A 22,317-nucleotide genomic window follows, 5' to 3' on the forward strand; every position below is an offset into this window, starting at 1 on the left:
GGGCCCCTGGCTCCGAACTCTGGGACCGAGTGGTGGGTGGAGGCGGAGAAGGGACCCCGAGGGCCTGAGGAGGTGGTTCGGTTTCTGGTCGGGAAAAGCGGAAGAGTTTCGGAGGCAGCGGATTCCCGGCGACCTCTGGTGGCAGTCGGGCCTAGTCGAGCCGGCCGCCGCACGACCCAAATGCGGGAGCTTCGTGTTCCCCGGTGGGAGATGGGATTTGGGGCTGTGATCGGGGCTGCTCCCTGACCGCTGACTCCCTGTCCGGATGGTTGAGGTCCAGACGCTGCTCACTTCCAGCCGGGAAAATGTATGCGCTCCTTTTACGTGGTTTTGGATATGACAACTTCCTTCAAGGCAGATCCGGGTGCGGGGTTTTCCTGAGTAACACTCGGCCTCACTAGAAAAAAACCTCAGAAAGACTGCCAGAGGCACAGTCGCAAGAGAAAACGGGTTTCTCCCCCTCCTCCACACCCCCTCCCGCCCCTATGATGTCGTCCTAGAAGGAGAGGGTGTGTTTCAGTTGCAGGCTGCCCAAGTGGCAGTTACTGGGACTGCTTTAGGTATACGTTTATGTATAGTAAATAAAACCACTTTTTAATGGTTTCCCTTTTCCCAGCCAGCTCCACCCCCAGGTGGTTTGAACTTTGAGCCTCTTATAGTCCTGATGAACAGTTTCGCTTTCCTCAAGTTTAAGACACTTGGAACTTCAAGAATTGGAGGTTTATGCAATTTGAGACCGGTCCGCACTGAGCAGAGTTCAGAGGATTAAGAGACAGGTGAGCATGAATGAGTACCTTAATTCTCAAAAATTAAGTTTTTGGGCTTCCCTGGTGGCGCAGTGGTTAAGAGTCCCCCTGCCGATGCAGGGGACACGGGTTCGTGCCCCGGTCCGGGAAGATCCCACGTGCAGCGGGGCGGCTGGGCCCATGAGCCATGGCCGCTGAGCCTGCGCGTCCGGAGCCTGTGCTCCACAACGGGAGAGGCCACAGCAGTGAGAGGCCCGTGTACTGCAAAAAAAAAAAAAAAAAACTTACAGTTTTTGAAGAATAATTTTGCAGTTTCGGTAAAAGGTGCACCACCTTTATTGAATACTAGGTGGTGCCCATGAGTTAATCTTTCTGGGATAAATCTCAAATAATGTAGCATGAGGGTAAGGTTTTTAAAGCATCTTCATCTTCTCTGAAATTCATTTAGAATAGCTTTACCTCCTTACAGTACGTTGTGCCTTTATACAGTTCATTCAGTTATCGAATATGTAGTCTATTAAGTGCTGAAGAGGCTAAGAAAGGAATCAGACCCATTTCTGCTCTCAGTTTACAGTCTGGAGAGGAAGACAGACAAATAACAAGCTATGATGAAATCACATATAATTCAAGGCAGACATAGTGTTAAATGGAGACTAAGACGTAGAATGCCGTGGCAAAAGCAATCAATTATCATTATTCATTTACCATTTATTTATTCAATACCTTCTATCTGCCCAGCATTGTGCTAGACGCTGGTGTATAAAGAAAATGTAAAATCCTTACTCTCAAATAACTCACAATGTAGTGATTGGGAGGGAACCAAGGAAGGCATTATGGAGAAGGTGAAACTTGACCTTGAAGGATGGATGACTTGGCCTTGATAAGTAGAAGAAAATGCAGGCTCAAAAGAGAAGGATGAGGACTTCCCTGGTGGCGCAGTGGTTAAGAATCCGCCTGCCAATGCAGGGGACACAGGCTCGATCCCTGGTTCAGAAGATCCCATATGGTGCGGAGCAACCAAGCCTGTGCGCCACAACTACTGAGCCTGCACTCTAGAGCCTGCACGCCACAACTACTGAGCCCGAGTGCCTAGAGCCCGTGCTCCGCAACAAGAGAAGCCACCGTAATGAGAAGCCCACGCACCGCAATGAAGAGTAGCCCCCACTCGCCACAACTAGAGTATGCCCGTGCACAGCAACAAAGACCCAACGCAGCAAAAAAAAATAAGTAAAATTTTTTTTTTTTTGCAGTACGCAGGCCTCTCACTGTTGTGGCCTCTCCCGTTGCGGAGCACAGGCTCCGGACGCGCAGGCTCAGTGGTCATGGCTCACAGGCCTAGCCGTTCCGCAGCATGTGGGATCTTCCCGGACCAGGGCACAAACCCGCGTCCCCTGCATCGGCAGGCGGACTCTCAACCACTGCGCCACCACGGAAGCCCTACCCAGTCTTTTTTTTTAAAAAAAAAAAGAGAAGGATGAGCTTCTTCTCTGTCCCTTTAATCTTGCCTCAGGTAGTTTCTTGGCTACTCCTCCCTTGATTAGCAGCTATTCAGAATCCACCCTTTGGAACTCAGGGAAGGTCTCGAAGGCTGGAGTCTTACCTGTAAGAAATGGTGGACAGGGAGTTCCCTGGTGGCACAGTGGTTAAGAACCTGCCTGCCAGTGCAGGGGACACGGGTTCGATCCCTGGTCCAGAAAATCTCACATGCCGAGGAGCAACTAAAGCTGTGTGCCACAACTACGGAGCCTGTGCTCTAGACCCCATGAGCCACAACTACTGAAGCCCGTGCTCCACAATGAAGAGAAGCCACCGCAATGAGAAGCCGGGGAACCCCAACAAAGAGTAGCCCCTGCTCGCAACAACTAGAGAAAGTCGGTGTGCAGCAATGAAGACCCAACACAGCCAAAAATAAATAAATTTTTTTTAAAAAGAAATTGTAATAACAAAAACCTTATTTCTGATATTAACAAAAAATACAAGATATCTAAGAACACCCAGTGTTTAAAGCCTTTGTGAATAAAATAATACTTTTTTTTAAACTAGAGATCATAAAAGAAAGCTTTGATAAGTGGAGAGATATATTGCTTGATTGGAAGTTTCAAATTTTAAGGATACAGATTTTCTCCATATTAATTTTAATGTAACCCCTGTCAAAATTTCAACTGAGGGACTTCCCTGGTGGTACAGTGGTTAAGAATTCGCCTGCCAACGCAGGGGACACTGGTTCGAGCCCTGGTCCGGGAAGATCTCGCCCATGCACTACAGCTACTGAAGCCCGCGTGCCTAGAGCCCATGCTCCACAACAAGAGAAGCCACCGCAGTGAGAAGCCCATGCATTGCAACAAGAGGTAGCCCCTGCTCGCCACAACTAGAGAAAGCCTGCGTGCAGCAACGAAGATCCAATGAAGCCCAAAATAAATCAATAAAATAAAATTAAAAAATTTCAATTGAATTTTTTTTGGAATTTGTCAAAATGATTCTTAAATTCATCTAGAAGGGAAAATGTACAAGTATAGTCAAGAATTTTGGGGAAAAAAAACAATAATAGAGCCAACTCCTTATCAGTCATCAGTATACACCAGCTCTAAAGCTATAATAATTAAAATAGTAAAGTAATGCCTTAGGACCAGAATATTATCAATGAAACAGACTTGAGTCTGTTTCTATTGAGTCTCAATTAAAGGTAGCATAAATAAATACTAGTAAACAGTGTTGGGGCAGTTGGCTATCCATTTGAAAGAAAATAAAAGTTAGATCCCTACTTCACAGCATTAACAAAAAAATAGTATATTTTTGGGAATTCCTTGGCAGTCCAGTGGTTAGGACTTGGTGCTCTCACTGCCATGGGCCCGGGTTCAGTCCCTGGTCAGGGAACTAAGATCCCACAAGCCCCATGGTGCAGCCAAAAACAAAAACAAAATAGTATATTTTAAAAAATCTTGAGATGGTCAGGACTTGCTTTCATGGGACACAAAACTAAGAAAACATAGAGGAGAACATAGGTTTGGCCATTAAAAATAATAATTTACCATAACAAAAAATGCCATAAATAAAATTTAAAGCCAGGAGACAAGAGATAATATTTGCAACATAATTGCAAGGACTTTATATCCATGTTATATAAATCAGTAAGAGAAAGATAATCCAGTAGAAAAATGGGCACATTTCCAAAGAAGAAATTCACATCAAAAGTTGTTCATTGGGTTTCCCTGGTGGCGCAGTGGTTGAGAGTCCGCCTGCCGATGCAGGGGACACGGGTTCGTGACCCGGTCCGGGAGGATCCCACATGCCACGGAGCGGCTGGGCCCGTGAGCCATGGCCGCTGAGCCTGCGCATCCGGAGCCTGTGCTCCGCACCGGGAGAGGCCACATCAGTGGAAGACCCGCGTACCACAAAAAAAAAAAAAAAAAAAGTTGTTCATGCCCACAAGTCATTAGGTAAATGCACCTAAAGACCAATAAGATAATACTAGGAGTATTCTGAGTCCTGGAGTGTACTTATTAAGAATGAAAAAGAATGTTAAAATGAATCTTGTAAAGCAGAGTCACGCCTGATCTGTTTCTTTATAAATCTGTATTTTCATCTATCAAATATGTTTAAAGTAAGATAGACTAATAGTTAAGACTTCTAATTAATTTGTGAATTCAATTAAGAAGACTCCCAGGCATTTTTGTGGGGTGTCACTACTATATGCGTTTCACCTTTTATATATAAATTGAGATTTTTTTTTGCACGACAATCTTCCCCACACCTGTAGCTCAGAAAGAGTATAGCCAATTTTTTTTTGGCTGTACCACGCAGCATGCGGGATCTTAGTTCCTAGACCAAGGATCGAACCAGCACCCCCTGCAGGGTAAGCGCAGAGTCTTAACTACTGTATTGCCAGGGAAGTCCCCACCACTTTTGTGTGTGTGTGTGTGTGTATAGCCTACTTTAAATTGCTTTATTGTTCTACTTAGTAAAATGGCTTCCAGAGGAAAGACAGAGACAAGCAAATTAAAGCAGAACTTAGAAGAACAGTTGGATAGACTAATGCAGCAATTACAGGACCTGGAGGAATGCAGGTAATAGTATAATTGTGTGCTGCTATGCTGTAAAATGGCTTTTGTCTCCTGCAGCTAGATTATAAGCTCCATGTGTGCAGGCCCATGTGTGATTTTGGTTTCCCCTGTAGTGTTCTTCACAGTGCTTTGTCTGCTGGAGAAATAAACTCAGTACTGGCTTTGGAGTTAAAAAGGCTGGAATACTGAAAGTATTTAGATTAATTTCAAAGTGAATGTGAACTTGGGCTAAATATTTAACCACCTTAAGTTTCCATTTCCTTGAGTATGAAATGGAAATAATAACACCCATCTTGTCTTCAGTATTTGAAGTAGCCCTGCCTGGTATCAAGCTGAGAAGGTACTGCTTGAACTTCTGGTGTGTCTTCAGCCTTAACTGCTCAAAGAAATAAGACTGCTCATTGCCTTTTTAACAACCTGGAAAGACTATTGTAACTATTGCAGATGAGGGAACAACACAATGCTTGGCCCAAAGCAGGCACTAGATAAATGGGAGCTGTTTTGTAGTAAATGTTTAATAAATGGCTTGTTTGGAGTACTCAGATGGCAAGTACTGCATTGCTGTTGTATTTCAAGGTGCATAAAATTTTACCTACCATTAATGATAATGATGGTAATAATAACAGCTATTTATTAAGTACCTATTATATGCCAAGTACTTTCCATATTTCATTTAATGCTCATAGCAACCCTATAAAGTAAGTACTATGATTATCTACAGCTTATACAATAGATAAAAAAAACTCAGACTTGGCTAGTCAAATATCTTGCCCAAGGTTATACCATTGATTCAGAGACTGCTTAAAAGGAAGTTATTATGTGGTTTGTTTGTTAAGTATGTCTCATTTTGGTTTAAAAAAAAAATAAGAAAGTTTAATTGTCAGAATTGCAGGAAAACGCCCACACTAATGTCTGAACACATCCATCATTAGTATTTTGATATTTCCTTTCAGCCTTTTTCCCCCAGGATATTTTTTGTATATATATGTATCTGAAGTCTTAGTATAAATACTACAATTGTTTTTTTCTTTTGGAACTCTATATTTTTCTATATTATGTTCACCGTACTTCAGAGAGGAACTTGATACAGATGAATATGAAGAAACCAAAAAAGAAACTCTGGAACAACTAAGTGAATTTAATGATTCACTAAAGAAAATTATGTCTGGAAATATGACTTTGGTTGATGAACTAAGTGGAATGCAACTGGTAAGCATAATTTACTTACATTGGTGACACAGTTTGGTTTTTGTTGTTGTTTTTTTCCAGTAAGTATATTTAAGATAGAAAATGTACCCTCTTTGGGGTTTAACTTCTAGAGGAATGTCTACTTATGGATAAAACAGCATTTGCTTCCAGATCTTCATCTAGTTATATATTTGACTCCAGTGACATGCATAGAAATAGCAAATGGATACTAAAGTTGTAATACTGTTTGAGGAACAAAGAAGACCTATTAAGAATTGAAGACCTATCAATCAAATATTGTAATATCTGCTTTGTTGGACTATTTTGGTTAGTTTTCACCTTCTTGTATTTCTAGGCTATCCAGGCAGCTATCAGCCAGGCCTTTAAAACCCCAGAGGTCATCAGATTGTTTGCAAAGAAACAACCAGGTCAGCTTCGGACAAGGTTAGCAGAGGTAAAGTTTCTTTAAATTGATCCAGTCCCTGTATGTATTTCTTTTCTCAGCCCAAGAATTTGCTCATTATGTTATTCTAAAGTTTAAAAATTGGTCATTTGAAAATGTACAACACCAAGAGTGAACCCTAGGGACTTCCTTGGCAGTCCAGTGGTTAATACTCTGTGCTCCCAGTGAAGGGGGCCCAGGTTCAATCCCTGGTCAGGGAACTATATCCTGCGTGCCGCAACTAAAAGAGCCCGCACGCCGCAACGAAGACCCGGCGGAGCCAAATAAATAAATAAATAAATAATTTTTAAAAATAAATTAATTACATTTAAAAAACAAAAAGAGTGAACCCTAACGTGAAGTATGGACTTTGGGTGATTACGATGTGTCAGTGTAGGTTCATCAGTTGGAACAAATGTACCACTCTGGTGGGGATGTTTATAATGGGGATACTATGCATGAGTGAGGGCAAGGGGTATATGAGGAATCTCTGTACCATTTGCTCAATTTACTGTGAACCTAAAACTGCTCTAAAAGATAGTCTATTTCAAAAAACTAGTCAGTTGACTTTAAAGCCACAACCCACAACTAGGTTTCTGACAAAATTAGTCCTTTGAGCAGTTGTTGTTGATAACAAATAGAGGTTTAACCAGCATATGGCAGTTTAAATTGCTACTGACTGCTTCTGCTACAACTTCACATTTAAAGTTTTACTATTTATTTCTGGAACTCTGAATTGAAATCCCATCTAGCATTCATTAGCAGCCATGCTTTATGCATGTGTGGCCTTTCCCATCTAAGAATTTCAAACATCTTTATAAACCTGACACTTGAGGAAGTCTGTTTATAGACTTGAATATAGTTAAGACATTAATAAGTTATTTGCAGCCATTGGTAACTTAATAGCATAGTGGTTAAGAGCATGGATTTGGATCAAACTGTTTGGATTTGTACCCCTGTTCTACTGTGGACGTATGTGACGTTGGGGAAGTTATTTTCTTCAACCTCTTTTTTTTTTTTTCTTCTTTTTTCTTTCTTCGGCCGCACCATGCGGCATGTGGGATCTTAGTTCCCCGACCAGGGATCGAACCCGCGTCCCCTGCATTGGAAGGCGGATTCTTTACTACTGGACCACCAGGGAAGTCCTTCTTTAACCTTTTTTTGTGCCTGTTTCCCCATTTGTAAAAAGGCAGTAATGATAGTCCCTACCTCTTATGGTTGTTATGAGGTTTAAATGGAGTAAAATGTGTAAAGCACATAGAATAGTACCAAAGCATAGTACATGCTATCAATGTTTCTGGTGGTAGAGGTGATATTTAACCAAAGTTCCAGGAGATCTGTTACCAGTTGTCTCATTCAGGCCTTTAGACCACACTTCAGTTTAATGAAATAGAATTCTTAGAGGATAGCTCCTCTTTAAAGAAGTTATTGACCTACTAATTCCTCAGTAGAGTTTATAACTAAGACAATGGTTATGATTAGTATCAAGATTTATTAGAACTGTGTAATAACATTTCTATCATGTTTGCCTTGAGTTGTTTCTATAGTTCTTTATAATATTAATTGGTAGAGGACCTTTTCTTTAAAAAGTACATCTGAAAAGCTTGATTTTATGCAAAGAATGCTTTTAACTTAAATACCATATGCTTTGCATTCATCTATTACAGATGGATAGAGATCTCATGGTAGGAAAGCTGGAAAGAGACCTGTATACTCAGCAGAAAGTGGAGATACTAACAGCTCTCAGGAAACTTGGAGAGAAGGTACTTGTATTTAATTTAATATATTAGGTATAAAGAAAAAGTGTGAAGTATTTGGTATAGAATTTCTTGATCTGTGATTTAGTTTGTGGTCCTAAGACTTTTTTTTTTTTTTTTTTTTGCGGTATGCGAGCCTCTCACTGTTGTGGCCTCTCCCGTTGCGGAGCACAGGCTCCGGACGCACAGGCTCAGCAGCCATGGCTCACGGGCCCAGCCGCTCCGTGGCCTGTGGGATCTTCCCAGACCGGAGCACGAACCCGTGTCCCCTGCATCGGCAGGCGGACTCTCAACCACTGCGCCACCAGGGAAGCCCCTAAGACATTCTTAACAGTGATTCCTAGAGCCACTTTGTTCACATTTGAACTCAGTCCTTTGGGTTTTGTTCTGTTTGTTTAGCTGACTGCAGATGACGAGGCCTTCTTGTCAGCAAACGCAGGTGCTATACTCAGCCAGTTTGAGAAAGTCTCTACAGACCTTGGTGAGTACCCTCGTATTTCTGAAAGCTGGACATGAATTACTGCTCTAGATTGACAGATGGCACGGGTGAGATAAAATGATGGCCTTTTCTTGAGTTTAGAGGTGAAACCAGAATTGTTTTCTTTATAAACCGCTTTTTAATGGGTTTGTTTTCCAATACTATTTAATTAAAAATAATCAAATTAATATAGCCTAATGCTTTAAAATATTTCAGCTAAATGTAAATATAAAAGTAAACTAAAATGTTACATGTTCTATTTCATACCCTAATTAAAGTAAGTATTGGTAACCAATAAATTGCCCTATGTGGCTTAGTTGTTTGTGCAGGGAAGGAAATTGTCGTGGCAGTGGGGAGGGTCAGGGATAATGCGCTGATAATAAAAACTCGTTTCATTTTCTGTTTTATCATCTACGTGATAGATTTTCCTCTCTTTACCTGGAACTATAAATGCATTTGAAATGACATTTCTGTTTATTATGTGTCTTTCTCCTTAGGCTCTGGCGACAAAGTTCTTGCTTTGGCAAGTTTTGAGGTTGAAAAAACAAAAAAATGACATGGTGTGAAAACTTAGGACATTGATCGCATTCTTGTTGTAAATGGCATTTTTCTTCCGGGGATTCTGAGTCATGGCAAAGAAGTCAAGAGATTCATGAAGTGTATTAATAACCTAAGAAAAGGTGACAGAAAAACATACTTAAGGCTTTTGTTTATGCCCTTCGTCATTGTGCTTTGTGTAGGGGTACCCACTTCTGTGATCCTGGACTTGTTGGGATGGAGGGGCTCACTGGACCTTATTCATTATGATTTGTCTGTTTAAGAGAAAACAAAATAGTGTCTCTGCCTGTCTTTATTGAGCCTCCTTGTTTTTAGATGCTGGTAGTAAATGAAAAGATGTGAACTGATGATTCTTTTCTGCTCATAATTTATCCCCACTTGTTGGAGTAAATAATGTAGCAACATCAACAGACCTCATATGTGTTCACAGAACTTTAGAGTTCTGAGTGATCTTAGAATCATTTTCATTTTACAAACAAGGAAAGTAAGGCTCAGAAAGAGCAAGTGACTTTCTTAAAGTCACATTAGAGACAGAGCTGGGAATAAGACTTGGGTGTCCTGTCAGTTTAGTGTCCATTGAGTTTTATTTCTTTATTTTGTGCTGCTTTTAAAAAATAATTCCCACATATCGGTATAAGTCCGTATTTATGAAAATTCATTGTCCCCAAAAAAGTTGTCACTGAGTGACCATTCCCCAGCCCGTAAGCTCTCAGTATGAATGGTGCCCATTGTGTCTCTGAGTTTTGAGCTTGGAACAATGGGAGCCCTGTTGAGAGTCTCCTGAAGTAACTTAACCTCCTGCGTTGTTTCACCAGGGAAGCAATTGGAAGTGGCAGCTCGAGGCCCTCCCTGTGTGTGACCTCTTTGCTGAAACCCAGAGGGTGGTGACTGTAAACTACTATTTACTCTTCAGTTTTGGGAGAAACACAGAATAAGTTATGAGAAGAAGCCGGTTTCTCTCCTGAGTGTTTATGTCTCTCTGCATGCTCAGATATATAGATTTTTCCCATATGCATGTACGTCACCTTATTTCCTAGGCTCTGGCCACTTTATATTCTTTCACATTTTTCTCAATATTCTTTTTCTTTAGACTTTATACAAATTAAAAACATTTTTAAAGCTTCTTGTGTTCTGTAAACTCTACTAGGTGCTCTGCCAACTGGACAAATTAGGGGACCTCAGCTACATTAATGCCTTATTTGGAACTTTTAATGGGTAATTTTTTATATATTGGTTTATGATGGTCACAAACTCGTTAAATTGTGACAAACTAAGAAAAAGCAAATTACCTGTTATTCATCTAGGGCTTTATGGTCAATCACCATTATTTCATTATTCTGTGTGTTTTTTTTAACCAAAGTGAAATTCACATGACCATTTAAAATTCATCATTTTAAAGCGTGCAGTTCAATGGCATTCAGTACATTCACAGTGTTGTGCAATGACCACCATTATCTAGTTGCAAAACATTTTCATCCCCCCCAAAGGAGACCCCATACTTACTAAGCAGTCATTCCCTCCTTCCAGTCCTCTAGCGACCAGTAATCTACTCTCTGTCTCCATGGATTTACCTATTCAGGATATTTCATATAAATGGGATCATATAGTATGTGACCTTTTGTGTCTGGCTTCTTTCACTTATCGTAATATTTTTTAGTTTAATCCACATTGTAGTGTGTATCAGTACTTTGTTCGTTCTAATGGCTGAAAATATTCCCTTGAGTGGATACCACTTTGTGTTTATCCATTTATCTCTTGATGAACATTTGGGTTTTTTCCACTTTTTGGCTATTGTGAATAGTGCTGCCGTTATGAACGTTAGTGCCTAAGTATTTGTTTAAATATCCCTTTTCAATTCTTTTGGGTATATACCTAGGAACAGAATTACTGTTTGGGTTTTGTTTTAATTCATAGCAAGATTCCCTTCCAGTAGTAGTAAGACAAGGAAAATTAGGAATATTTTATATTTGAAAGAGGCCTAAATGAATCTGGAGTCCTTAATTTTGGTTTCCCTTAAACTTTCTGTAAGACTAACCTCAGTGAAATATTTTGTCATTAATCACATTAATATATTCATTTTGTAAGTGATGACTAGTACTTAATTTAAAATTAACCTTCGTTTCAAAGTGACCAGGTTTGCAGTGCCTAGCAAGACACTGTCAGTCATGGCCGTGTGACCTTTGGTAGATGACAATATATATATATATTTTTGGTGACAATATTTTTTGAGCCTCATTTTTCTCATCTGTTCAGTGGGGATCATAGGAGCTAACTACTACATAGGATTACCGTGCATTCCCCTCTCTTTCTTAATGTAGAAAGCTTTACATTGGGGTTAATCCACAATTTAATAGTTTTTTCAAGGGCCATATGATATGTTTATCACAAATTTGGTAACTTAGAAAAATAATTTGAAAAGTCTATACAACTATAGTTATTAAATGACTTGTAAACTATGTTCATGTTATGTTCATATTTTGCTATATTTAATCTTCTAGTTTTTTAGACCTCTTGGGAGGTCTCAGACTGCAGCTGCTAAGGCAGCTTTTTGACATCCTTGGGTCAAGCTAATATTTTAAGGGAAAGAATTCCTGCATTTTTCAAAGAACTGGGGTTGCCGCAGAAATAAATTCCAATGATCAAGTGTCCAACCTGGCTGTTTAATGAAATCTAATAATTTAAAACAATTTCTCTTTCAGTGTTTTGCTTTGTTTTTATCCTGTGAGTGTTAAGTTAGGTAGAGGAAGAAATCAAGCAGTAGAATGAGTTGTTTCCAGGAACGAGTTGGAGTTGGGACAGATGGGTTGTTAACTTTGGTCGATAGGCCTTTTATTGAAGACACTCAGCCAAAGAATGGTCATCTTAGGCAAAATAAAAGACTGTGCAAATCCACCATTGGAATAGTATCTTATTACAGTGACCAGTGGATAGTTTGAAATTATTACAGAAAAAATAAACCCAGACCATTTTGCCTAGAGCTTTTCAATCGCTTTCCTGTCCACTTTTTTTTCTTGTCTTTTCATTACTAAGACCAAAGAACACTCTTCTTTGCCTCTCAAATTGTTTTTCAGCATTAATATGTAAATTAAAACTGTCAGCACTCCCACAGACCCCCGTGAACAAGCTGTATAATTGCTTCCAGTCTGTGTGGCCCTGGAATTGAAAAGATTTAGAAACTGGGGAAACTAGTACTTAATATTTTCATTAAGTTGCAAAAAGCAGGTTAGAAATATGGCTCTACTAGATATCACCCTAGAATATGGCCTTTTGACATCCTCACTCATTTTCTTTTTGAAAGCCCCTCTCCCTGCTCACACTAATAGCAAGGTGGAAAGACTGTAATGCTGAAAGGGCCTCAAACACAAGGGGTTAGTGACATTCTTAAGAGCTTACAATGCAAAGTCCATGCTGTTCCAAGCAGAGGACCAGGAAAGTTGAGTGGTTTGAGGCTGTCAGTTGGTAGCTTCCTAACGCTTGGTTGTTTTCCTCTGAGAGCATCACATTCCTTACAGCCTCAGACAATGGACTACGATTAAAAATAAACAAGTAGGGCTTCCCTGGTGGTTCCCTGGTGGCGCAGTGGTTGAGAGTCCGCCTGCCGATGCAGGGGACACGGGTTCATACCCTGGTCCGGGAGGATACCACATGCTGAGGAGCGGCTGGGCCTGTGAGCCATGGCCGCTGAGCCTGCGTGTCGGGAGAGGCCACAACAGTGAGAGGCCCGTGTACCGCAAAATAAAATAAACAAGTAAAAAATATTTTCTATAAAGGAGGTCAAGGAGAACCACCAATTTCCTTTTGAGTTAAGAAAGAAGACAGGGACTTCCCTGGTGGTGCAGTGGTTAAGAATCCACCTGCCAATGCAGGGGACACGGGTTTGAGCCCTGGTCCAGGAAGATCCCACATGCGGAGCAACTAAGCCCGTACGCCACAACTACTGAGCCTGAGCTCTAGAGCCCACGAGCCACAACTACTGAGCCTGCGTGCCACAACTACTGAAGCCCGTGCACTTAGAGCCTGTTCTCCGCAACAAGAGAAGCCACTGCAATGGGAAGCCCGCACACCACAAAGAAGAGTAGCCCCCACTTGCTGCAACTAGAGAAAGCCTGTGCGCAGCAATGGAGACCCAACGCAGCCAAAAATTAATTAATTAAAAAACAAAAAGAGGAAGATAATGCTAGTAAGAGTCTTTTCTAAGATTATGCATCAGTCACAGGTCCTCTGTCCTCAGCTTCTGGCAACTGTGACTGAACTTCTGAAGCCTTCCCACAAGAACCTCTGATTTTGTGTTTCAGTCATAATTTCAATACCTGGTTTAAGAGTTTAAGTTATTGTAATTATGTCTGTTCATTCTAAAATGTCTTAGTTCAAGTACTATTTTTTTGTTGCTGCTAAATTGTCATATATATAAGAAGAGTTCAGTGATTTTTTTGGCTTGTATGAAAACCTGATTCTTTTAGGCCTGGCCTTATTCCTGCAATACTCGTAAACCAGGCAGGCCAAGTTGAAAACTGAGGCAGTGACCCTCGATGATAATTTAAAAAATAGGTAATCTAGGTAAAAGTAAATATTTGGCCTGGATTAGGTTGTAAGTGATTGTCTTAATCCTATGGTTGACCATGTTCTTAGAAAATGTGGTGTTTATTCATCTTTAAAAAAAATTTTTTTTTTTCGGCCACGCCACTCAGCATGCAGGATTTTAGTTCCCTGTCCAGGGATCAAATGCATGCCCCCCTGCAGTGGAAGTGCCGAGTCCTAACCACTGGACCACCATGGAAGTCCCTTAAAAAAATTTTTTTTTAACTTAGCACCTCAAATTTTACGTCACGTTTATTCTAGGTCTTGGTAAATTATACCTTAGATTTGGTTTTTAAAGCTCTGAGCTTGTAAATCAACTATACTTCAATAAAAATAAATAAAAATTTTTTAAAAAGATAGCAGCCTGTAGGAGGCAATAAATCTGGCACCCTATATCAATGCTTGGAAGAGAGTCACCCACCGATCAGGAAAGTCCACTTTAAATTCATAGAAGCAAGAAATAAACTTCCATTGTGTTTGAACCACCAAAACAAACAAGACCTCTGAGCTTATACTCATTTATTTAAATATTTTGTTTCATATTTACTCAGGAGAGGAGCATTTGTAATTTTCGAGCAAACAGGCAAAATCTCAGCCCCTTAGCCTCAGCCTCGTGGCATTTCTTTTCATCCTGTCTTCCAGAACTATGAGTGGTTTATTCCTCTGCAAGAAAATACCATGAGCAAGAGTCCAAATAAAAGAGTACGTGAGACATACCTAAATCTACTTTCCATTCTCAGGAAGGAAAATGTGAACTCTGTCTTTAACTTGTGAGCCTGGAGCAGAAATGAGGGATGTGAGTGTGTGCTCATTCATGTGTGTGCCTCTCTTCTGGGAACCTGACTGCTCCCACAGTACTCTTACGACCTCCCACGGTGCTGCTCTTGCCAGAGAGGGAGGTTGATTGTGCCAGGTTAATTTTGTTACAATGAAGGCACTGGACAAATTGTGTACACTAGACCCTTTTACTTTGAAAAACTCAAAATGTGCTTTCCCTGGTGGGGATTAGGTCTTGAAAATGAAGAGAATGGGTTTTAGAAAAATCTTAACAACAATTACTGTGTGGAAGCAAGGAAAGCTTCTGTCTGCTACCTCTTCTGATTGTGATGTCATTTATTCTTTCATCAGGCATTTATTGAGTGCTGAGATACGCCAGACACATTACTTGGCTCTTTTTGGTTAAATTTTCTAAAATGGATATTGAATAGAGTCCTTTTATTAAAAAAATAAGACTCTTAAGTGTTTATATGGTTAATAGAAGTTTAGATATCCGGCTGCATCACCAAGAGGTTTATTTCACAATGATAAAATGTGTTTTAAATAGACCTACCCCTCCCTCCAAATTTGTCACTCCATCATAGTTAGCTGGATCCTTAGAAACATTATTTAAGATGTGTATTCACATATTATAAGGAAGATTACACTGGGAAATAATTCTGATCTGTACAATTTGATCTAAATGATCTCTTTCATCTATAATTTTTTACCTCATTTTAAAATCAATCTTGTAGGAAATTCCCTGGCGGTCCAGTGGTTAGGACTTGGCGCTTTCACTGCTGTGGGCCTGGGTTCAATCTCTGGTCGGGGAATTAAGATCCTTCAAGCCATGCAAAGTGGCAAAAAAATTAAAAAATAAAATAAAATCAATATTGTAAAATGCATATCTCACTAAAATACACTTGACCCTTGAACAACACGGGGGTTGGGGGTGCCCACCCTCTGCGCAGTTGAAAATTCATGTACAATTTGACAGCCCTTGGTATCTGCGGTTCCACATCCGTGGATTCAAACAACCACAGGTTGTGTAGTACTGTAGTATGTATTTAGTGAAAGAAATCGGTATAAATTGACCCACACATGCAAACCCATGTTGTTCAAGAGTCATCTGTATTTATGTTATTAAGTCATTTTGGAGAATATTAAATGGAAAGAAAGTGGGAATACTCCTGTAGGGGAGGAAAGATCTCTTTCCTCTTTTTGTGTTCTTAACTGGGACCCCTATAACAGAGGCAGATTAACAAGAGAAAAGCATACACATGTATTCACTGTAAGTGTTATGTGACATGGGAACCTTCATAAGGAAATGAAGACCCAGAGAAACTGTTAAATCTGAGTGCTTGTATGCTAGATTTGATGAAGGGTGGAAAGTCGTGGGAAAATGAGATAGAACAAAGGTGAGCTAAGTGTAAGAAACTGAGGGAAACTTAGCTAGATCTGTTTGTTCCCATTCCTTTCTGTCTCTTCTTTGAAGGTAAGAATGTTCCTTCCTTCCAGGTACTGGGGAGGGCACCTCTCACATGAGGGTTTTATGACCTGCTTCAAGGGAAGGTCGAAAGTCCTTACTACTCATGCCATTTCTCAAGTTCCATCAGCTTAAAATAGTCAATATGCCAAGGTGCCATATCATGGGGTGGTGTGTCCCCTGAACCCTGTCACTACATTTCTAATCCTAATTGTGCCACTCTTTTATACTTAATTTTGGTCTCATTTTGTCAAGTCACCTTCCAAATATTCATGTAGATATTTTGTGAAGAATAGTTATTAAATGGTTAAATGGCTTTGAAACTACAGTGTAAGGAACTGTACAAAATTAAATAATGCCACTTTCATTAAAATATTTAAAATCTTAAAATACACATTTTAAGAATACTAAATAAAATAGAGGCGTTGTGTTTGGTTTGACAAAGGGAAGCTTGTGTTCATATCTAGATATTTGAAATAACAGGAAATTAAGATCATAAAATATATTAACTAGGAGTACCTAATGTGGGGAAAAGCCTACAATTCTGTTTCTCCTGTCTTTTCGTTTCCTGGATGTGAGATTAATTTACTTTTAAATTTCCTTTAATGACATAACTTGTGCTAAAGAGATCTTATAATAACCCAAGACATCCTAGTGAAAGGATGTTATTGGGTTTGTGGGAATTTGTGTGTTAATATTACAGTCTGTCTCAGCAGGGTGTCATTAGCAGCAGAAATGGAAGGCAAATTAAAACTAGTCCTTTTATCTTTTCCAGACACTGCAGCCCCTTTAGCATGCTGTTTCTATATGTCTTCTCTGAAAAGAAATTAAATGGAAATTGCGTGCTCAAAGTTGTTTTAAAGTCACAAGTGTCACCTGTATGCTTGCTTAAGGACTCCCTGCCTCCTCTTCTCTGTGAGCATGTCTTCTGCTTTCCTGAGAAAGCTTTTCTACTTATTAGTAAAATAAGTGTCCCTTTCTGTTCTGTCTGTACTTAGCCACCAATTAGTAAGATGGGTAGAAATGCTCCCATGCTGAGCATCCTGCTGGGGGCATGGAAGAGGCTGACACTACTTCATGATGTGAGCTATATGAGTGCCTTTTTATCTCCCAGGAGAGGATCTCAATAGGTTTGGTCTGCCCCCTGGAGCCTGTAGCTATTTTAGTCTAACTACTCATTAAAGTCAATCTAAGATATTGCTAAAGCCTTTGGATTCTTCAAGTGCATTGCCTCCACTCGAATTCAGCTAAAAATAGTTCACTTTCACTCCCCAGAGCTGCTTCCAAGTTACATGAACTCTCCCCTCAGCCTCACACTCCACCAAAAATATTGATGTCCACAGCAAGACTAGCTTCTTATTAAAGACCCAGGACTATGGCTGTGAATGCATTCCTAACTGCAAGAATGGAAGAAAAGAATGAATCCCAGTTAAAGCTAAGCCCAAGAATGTGAGATAAATCAGGACTTTGGGGGGGAAAACGGATTTGTTTTCCTCCCAAATAATAAATTTTTTAAAAAAGAAAAGAAAAATAAATGCAAAAAACCCCACCCCCCCAAACAATAAATTAAATCTAAAAATTGATGAGAGTACATAGCACTGTGCCAGACTCATGCATCATAAATTGAATGCCTGCTGTGCCATTCTAAGCTGATAATTCTAAGCTGATAATATTATACAGTTTTATATTCTGTCCGGTAAAGGCTTTGGGAAAATTAAAGCAATTGTTTGGGGGCTAAAGCAAGGTGGGTTAGGACGAAGAAAGCAACAGACTACCATGTATTTATTCTCCATCAAGAATGGAAAATGCCTTGATGATAGCTGCTTTGATATATTGGAGTATTACTCAACAATTATTTATTCAGACCTTCCTCCCTTGAGGTGGAATATACTTCCTTATCCCGCTGTTTGGGGCCTGGCAATTAGACTGAATTTGACAAATGGGCTGTTTATGGATATGACTCCTGGAGAGGTCTGCAATGTGCTTCCACAGTTTGTCTTGGTACTCTTGCTCTGCCGTTCATCATAAGAGGAATGTGCCCTTTGTGGCCTCTGGTTCAAGGAGAATGAGGACACATGGAGCAGACTTAATCCCAATCTACAGCTAAACCCTGTTGATCCCGGCCTGACCCAGCAGAGTCACAGTCAACCCACAGCCTGAAGTATACCCACACCAGGCAATTTGCAGACCCCTGAACAAAAACCACAAATGCTTGTTAAGCCACTGAGTTTCGAGGTGGTTTTTTTATGCAGCAGTCACTTGCTAATACGCCGTTCTTATCCCACTTTAGTTCATTCTCCTTGCAAAAGCCATAGTCATCTATTTAAATACAAATCCAACGATGTCATATCCTTGTTTAAACCTTTTGGTGGTTCTCATTACTTTTGGGGATAAATACTGAATGTTTAGCATGACCTATGAAGTCCTGTATGATAGGGGCCTGACCTCTTTCCCCATCACTCTGCACTCCAGCCACCCGGCCTTCTCTCACAGTAGTTTGATCTCACCATCCTCTCTTGCTTCCTCATGGCCTTTTTATGGGCTGGTCCCACTGTGTGCTATCCTCTTCTCCCCACTCTTTGCTTAGTTAACTCCTACTTATACCTCAAGTGTGAGCTTAAATATTATTTTCCCAGGGAAACTCTCCCTGACCCTAATGCAAGGTTAGGTTCCCAATTATATGGTTTCAGAGCCCATTGTGTTTCAGCTTTTGGCACTTAACTATAATTGCAATGAATTATTCAGGTGTATAATTCATTGGTGTATGTCTTATCCATCATGAAGGCAAGGACAGTATGTGTCTGATTTGCTGCTTTATCCCCTGCCTTGCACAATGACATGCGATTGGCTAAAGAGACTATGCTTGAACAAAAGCCAGGGGATACATAATAGTTCACGTGTGAAACGTTGATGAAGTTCTGAATCAGTTCAAATGAAAGGTCCCGTAAGAACTTAGAGGAAGGTAGTGTGAATATTGGAACAAGGTCAGAAAAAGACACCTGCAAAGAAAACACAGTCTCTTGTTAGTCACAGAGCCAGGTTAGTTACAGTAATAATGAGCGTTAGATCTCTAAATGTTATTGAATTAGAAATGAAAACTGCGATTGTAAGAGGAAATGTCATTAGCTGCCAGGGGATTGACAATTTGGAAAGGTTGCACTGTAGAACTACCAGTTAGTTTCAAACAAGTGGAGATTGTCCAAGAATTTAAAAGTAAGATCAAACTGTGCCTTTTTTGAGCTCTTAACTTTTTAAAATAGTGTCACAGCTTATGTAATAGGAAGAAACCGTTCTAGGTATCCTGATATATGCAAAGAAAAAGTAAAACCTACCAGGAATGACACGACGTTTGTAATTTGAAGTGAAAATCTCACGAAGGTTTTAGTACAAAGCACAAAGAAAAGAAAATCAAGGATGGAGCTTCAAGCGTTAGACTTCCAGTGTCCTTAGTGTGTATGAGCAAGAAAGATGCATCTCGAGGGGAGACTTGGGACTCACAACCTCAGGGTTCACTGGAGCCTACGAAGACCTGGCTGAGCCTCGTCCTGTCACTCCCTGGCCTGCACATGCCATCACAGAGGGCAGCCTGTGGAAGCCATTTCATTTTCATATTACAGTTTTTCAGCAATGTATACAAATGTAGCCTAAGTTGCCTTTTTTCTTTTTAAGGGAAAAAAGTGGTAGAGGATTTAAAAAAATTCCTTAGCTGTTAAGTATCTTGGTCTATTTCCTTTGGCTCTATAGCTTGAGTGAATTAAAATGATTTCGACAGAGGATTCTAGAGTGCAGCTTCTTTTATTTTCCTTTTGCCGCCTGTGTTGACTCTCATGTTCTTTGCTTAAATAATTAATAATCATTAGTATCTGTTATGCAGCGTGTGGGAGAAGAGTGGATAATCTGGGATCCCAGGACATTTGCACTATGCCTGTCCCCTTTGCATAAGCTTTCATGTGAGGCTCTTCATTAGCTGGCACCAGGGTGTAGATTTGCTGCCCTCAGCCTGTACTGTTTATTAACTATAAAAAAAGAGCCCCATCTGATTCACAACCAGCTGGGGGCAAGTACTGCTGATGGGAAGTAATTTCCTAGAAGAGCAGTAATGAAGAAAGTGAGGGGAGCGGTGTGTGCAGAAAACAAAGCCACAAAGTTCATTTAGATTGAGCAACCTCTGCTGGACCAAAATGCAAAACCTAAGTGTCTGTCACATCACTGCAAAGCCCGACCTCAGTCTTACAAATAGCAAGTAGCTAAACATATAGATGTGGAACAGGAGGGTTTATACTCTCAGGTAGGTTTGAAAATTTCTACTCTTAGAACAGTGAAGGGTAGGAGAAAAGCTACAAATATTTAATAACAGGCAAAGCTACAAATATTTAATAACAGGGCCTGTTATTAAAGGAAGGAATTGCTTGTCAGGAATGGTCTTTTCAGTCTCACCTAAATACACTGGTAACATTTCAGTATCTACAGATATAAAATGCATTCATTTGTGCAGGGGGAAAAGATAGCTGTTCTGTCATTTATTACCAGAGAGTAGAGACTCTTTGCTTTTAGGGATGGTAATTTTTTATGCTTAATTAGACGATAACCAGCTGGAAATAAAAAGGTGATACTGTGCTTAAAGACTAATAGGCTGAATATTTGGATCCAAATTGAGGCCTTATGTTGGTTTGTCTTTACTAGGTGAACATTTGAGGCTCAGAAAGTACACTTATTAGGCATGTTGGTGGGGCTTCCCTGGTGGTGCAGTGGTTAAGAATCCGCCTGCCAAGGCAGGGGACACGGGGTTCAAGCTCTGGTCTGGGAAGATCCCACATGCTGCGGAACAACTAAACCCATGCACCACAACTACCGAGCCTGCGCTCTAGAGCCTGCGAGCCACAACTCCTGAAGCCCACGCGCCTAGAGCCTGTGCTCCGCAATAAGACAAACCACCACAATGAGAAGCCCGCCCACCGCAATGAAGAGTAGCTCCCGCTCACTGCAACTAGAGAAAGCCTGCACGCAGCAATGAAGACCCAATGCAGCCAAAAATAAATTAAAAAAAAAAAAAAAAAAAAAGACGTGTTGGTCTGTCAAAACACTCAGCCAAAGAAGTGAATAATTATTTCTTTATGTTGTTCCCAAGCACAGTACAAACGAGGTTCCGTGATGTAGGGAGCATGTACGTATCAGATGCTGTAGAAACCAACACTCTAGGGACGGGTTGGCGGCGAGCCAGATGTTCAAAGCTGCACATACCCCACTCATGACACAAAATATGTATATCCACTGCTCTACAAAATGCTTTCATCATTGTGTTTAATAATTCCTTATTATCTCCAAAGTAAACTTAAATGACAGTCACTTGCCAAGGTGAAAGAGGAGAATGGCACACGACCGCGGCATGCTTTGTCTGCTGCGTGCTTAGCCTCCTGTCTCCTGCGTCACTGTCTATCCTCAGAGAAGTTAGAGTTGTATCGCATGTAAACAGGATGACAAATATAGGGACCGAGGGGCTTCCCTGGTGGTGTACTGGTTGAGAGTCCGCCTGCCGATGCAGGGGACACGGGTTCGTGCCCCGGTCCGGGAAGATCCCACATGCCGCGGAGCGGCTGGCCCCGTGAGCCATGGCCGCTGAGCCTGCGCGTCTGGAGCCTGTGCTCTGCAACGGGAGAGGCCACAACAGTGAGAGGCCCGCGTACCGCAAAAAAACAAAAAAACATAGAGACCGATGCAAAAGACAATTTTTCGAACTTTCTATATAATTGGAAGTTATTAGTGTTTAAAATTTGGTTTTCAAAACACAAAAAGAATTGGTTCTTATTTTTTCTTTACTAAAAAAAAAATCTCTTCTTTATTCAGTACAATGTCTTTTCCTTTCTCTCCCATTCTCACCTTGTACCTGCTCCACTTGTAGGCAGGAGGCCCTCTTATAGGGTAAAATTTGAGGACCACTGTTGCCATAACTACTTCAAAATAGCTTTCCTTCCCTGCAGCCTGCTGTGGCTCCACTGTTGTTTCATACTTGGCCTGAATATTTTACTGTTAGAGTTATCCCTTTGATACAGAGGATAGAGATTTTTTTTCCTCCAGAAAGCAGCTATTTAAAGATACATATATGTCTGGGAGCACAGAGAGGCCCTCCCCAAAGCTGAAAGGGTAAAATATAGAATCATAAATTTATTGAGTGAAGCGTGAAAAAAGGGTTGGTAGCATTGGAGTTGCGGGTGGAGATGGGGAAATAGGAGTGGCTATCAATGGGAGGGAAAGTCCTGGGTTCAGTCT

At 40.6% G+C, this 22,317-nt stretch overlaps 1 protein-coding gene across 5 annotated transcripts; it reads left to right on the forward strand.

Annotated features, from left to right (window-relative positions):
• Positions 1–22: 22 nt before the first annotated feature.
• LZIC (leucine zipper and CTNNBIP1 domain containing) lies at positions 23–20,862 on the forward strand. Of its 5 annotated transcripts, none has more exons than XM_027110259.1 (9): positions 23–307; positions 617–776; positions 4,706–4,810; positions 5,881–6,016; positions 6,351–6,449; positions 7,507–7,575; positions 8,105–8,200; positions 8,594–8,675; positions 20,734–20,862. In XM_027110259.1, exons 3-9 carry the CDS (start codon positions 4,710–4,712, stop codon positions 20,766–20,768), a joined length of 618 nt encoding a protein of 205 aa, XP_026966060.1. In that variant the 5' UTR covers positions 23–307; positions 617–776; positions 4,706–4,709; the 3' UTR covers positions 20,769–20,862. The 5 variants fall into 5 exon arrangements, with proteins under 5 accessions (XP_026966060.1, XP_026966058.1, XP_026966059.1 ...); XM_027110257.1 differs by lacking the exon at positions 20,734–20,862 and adding an exon at positions 9,170–9,578 and having other exon boundaries at positions 29–307; XM_027110258.1 differs by lacking the exon at positions 20,734–20,862 and adding an exon at positions 9,170–9,578 and having other exon boundaries at positions 29–307; positions 621–776.
• Positions 20,863–22,317: the final 1,455 nt, after the last annotated feature.

Source organism: Aethalodelphis obliquidens, unplaced genomic scaffold (genome assembly GCF_003676395.1).
Source record: "Aethalodelphis obliquidens isolate GAN/ISIS:26980383/991018 unplaced genomic scaffold, ASM367639v1 scaffold9, whole genome shotgun sequence".
Taxonomy (NCBI): Eukaryota; Metazoa; Chordata; class Mammalia; order Artiodactyla; family Delphinidae; genus Aethalodelphis; species Aethalodelphis obliquidens.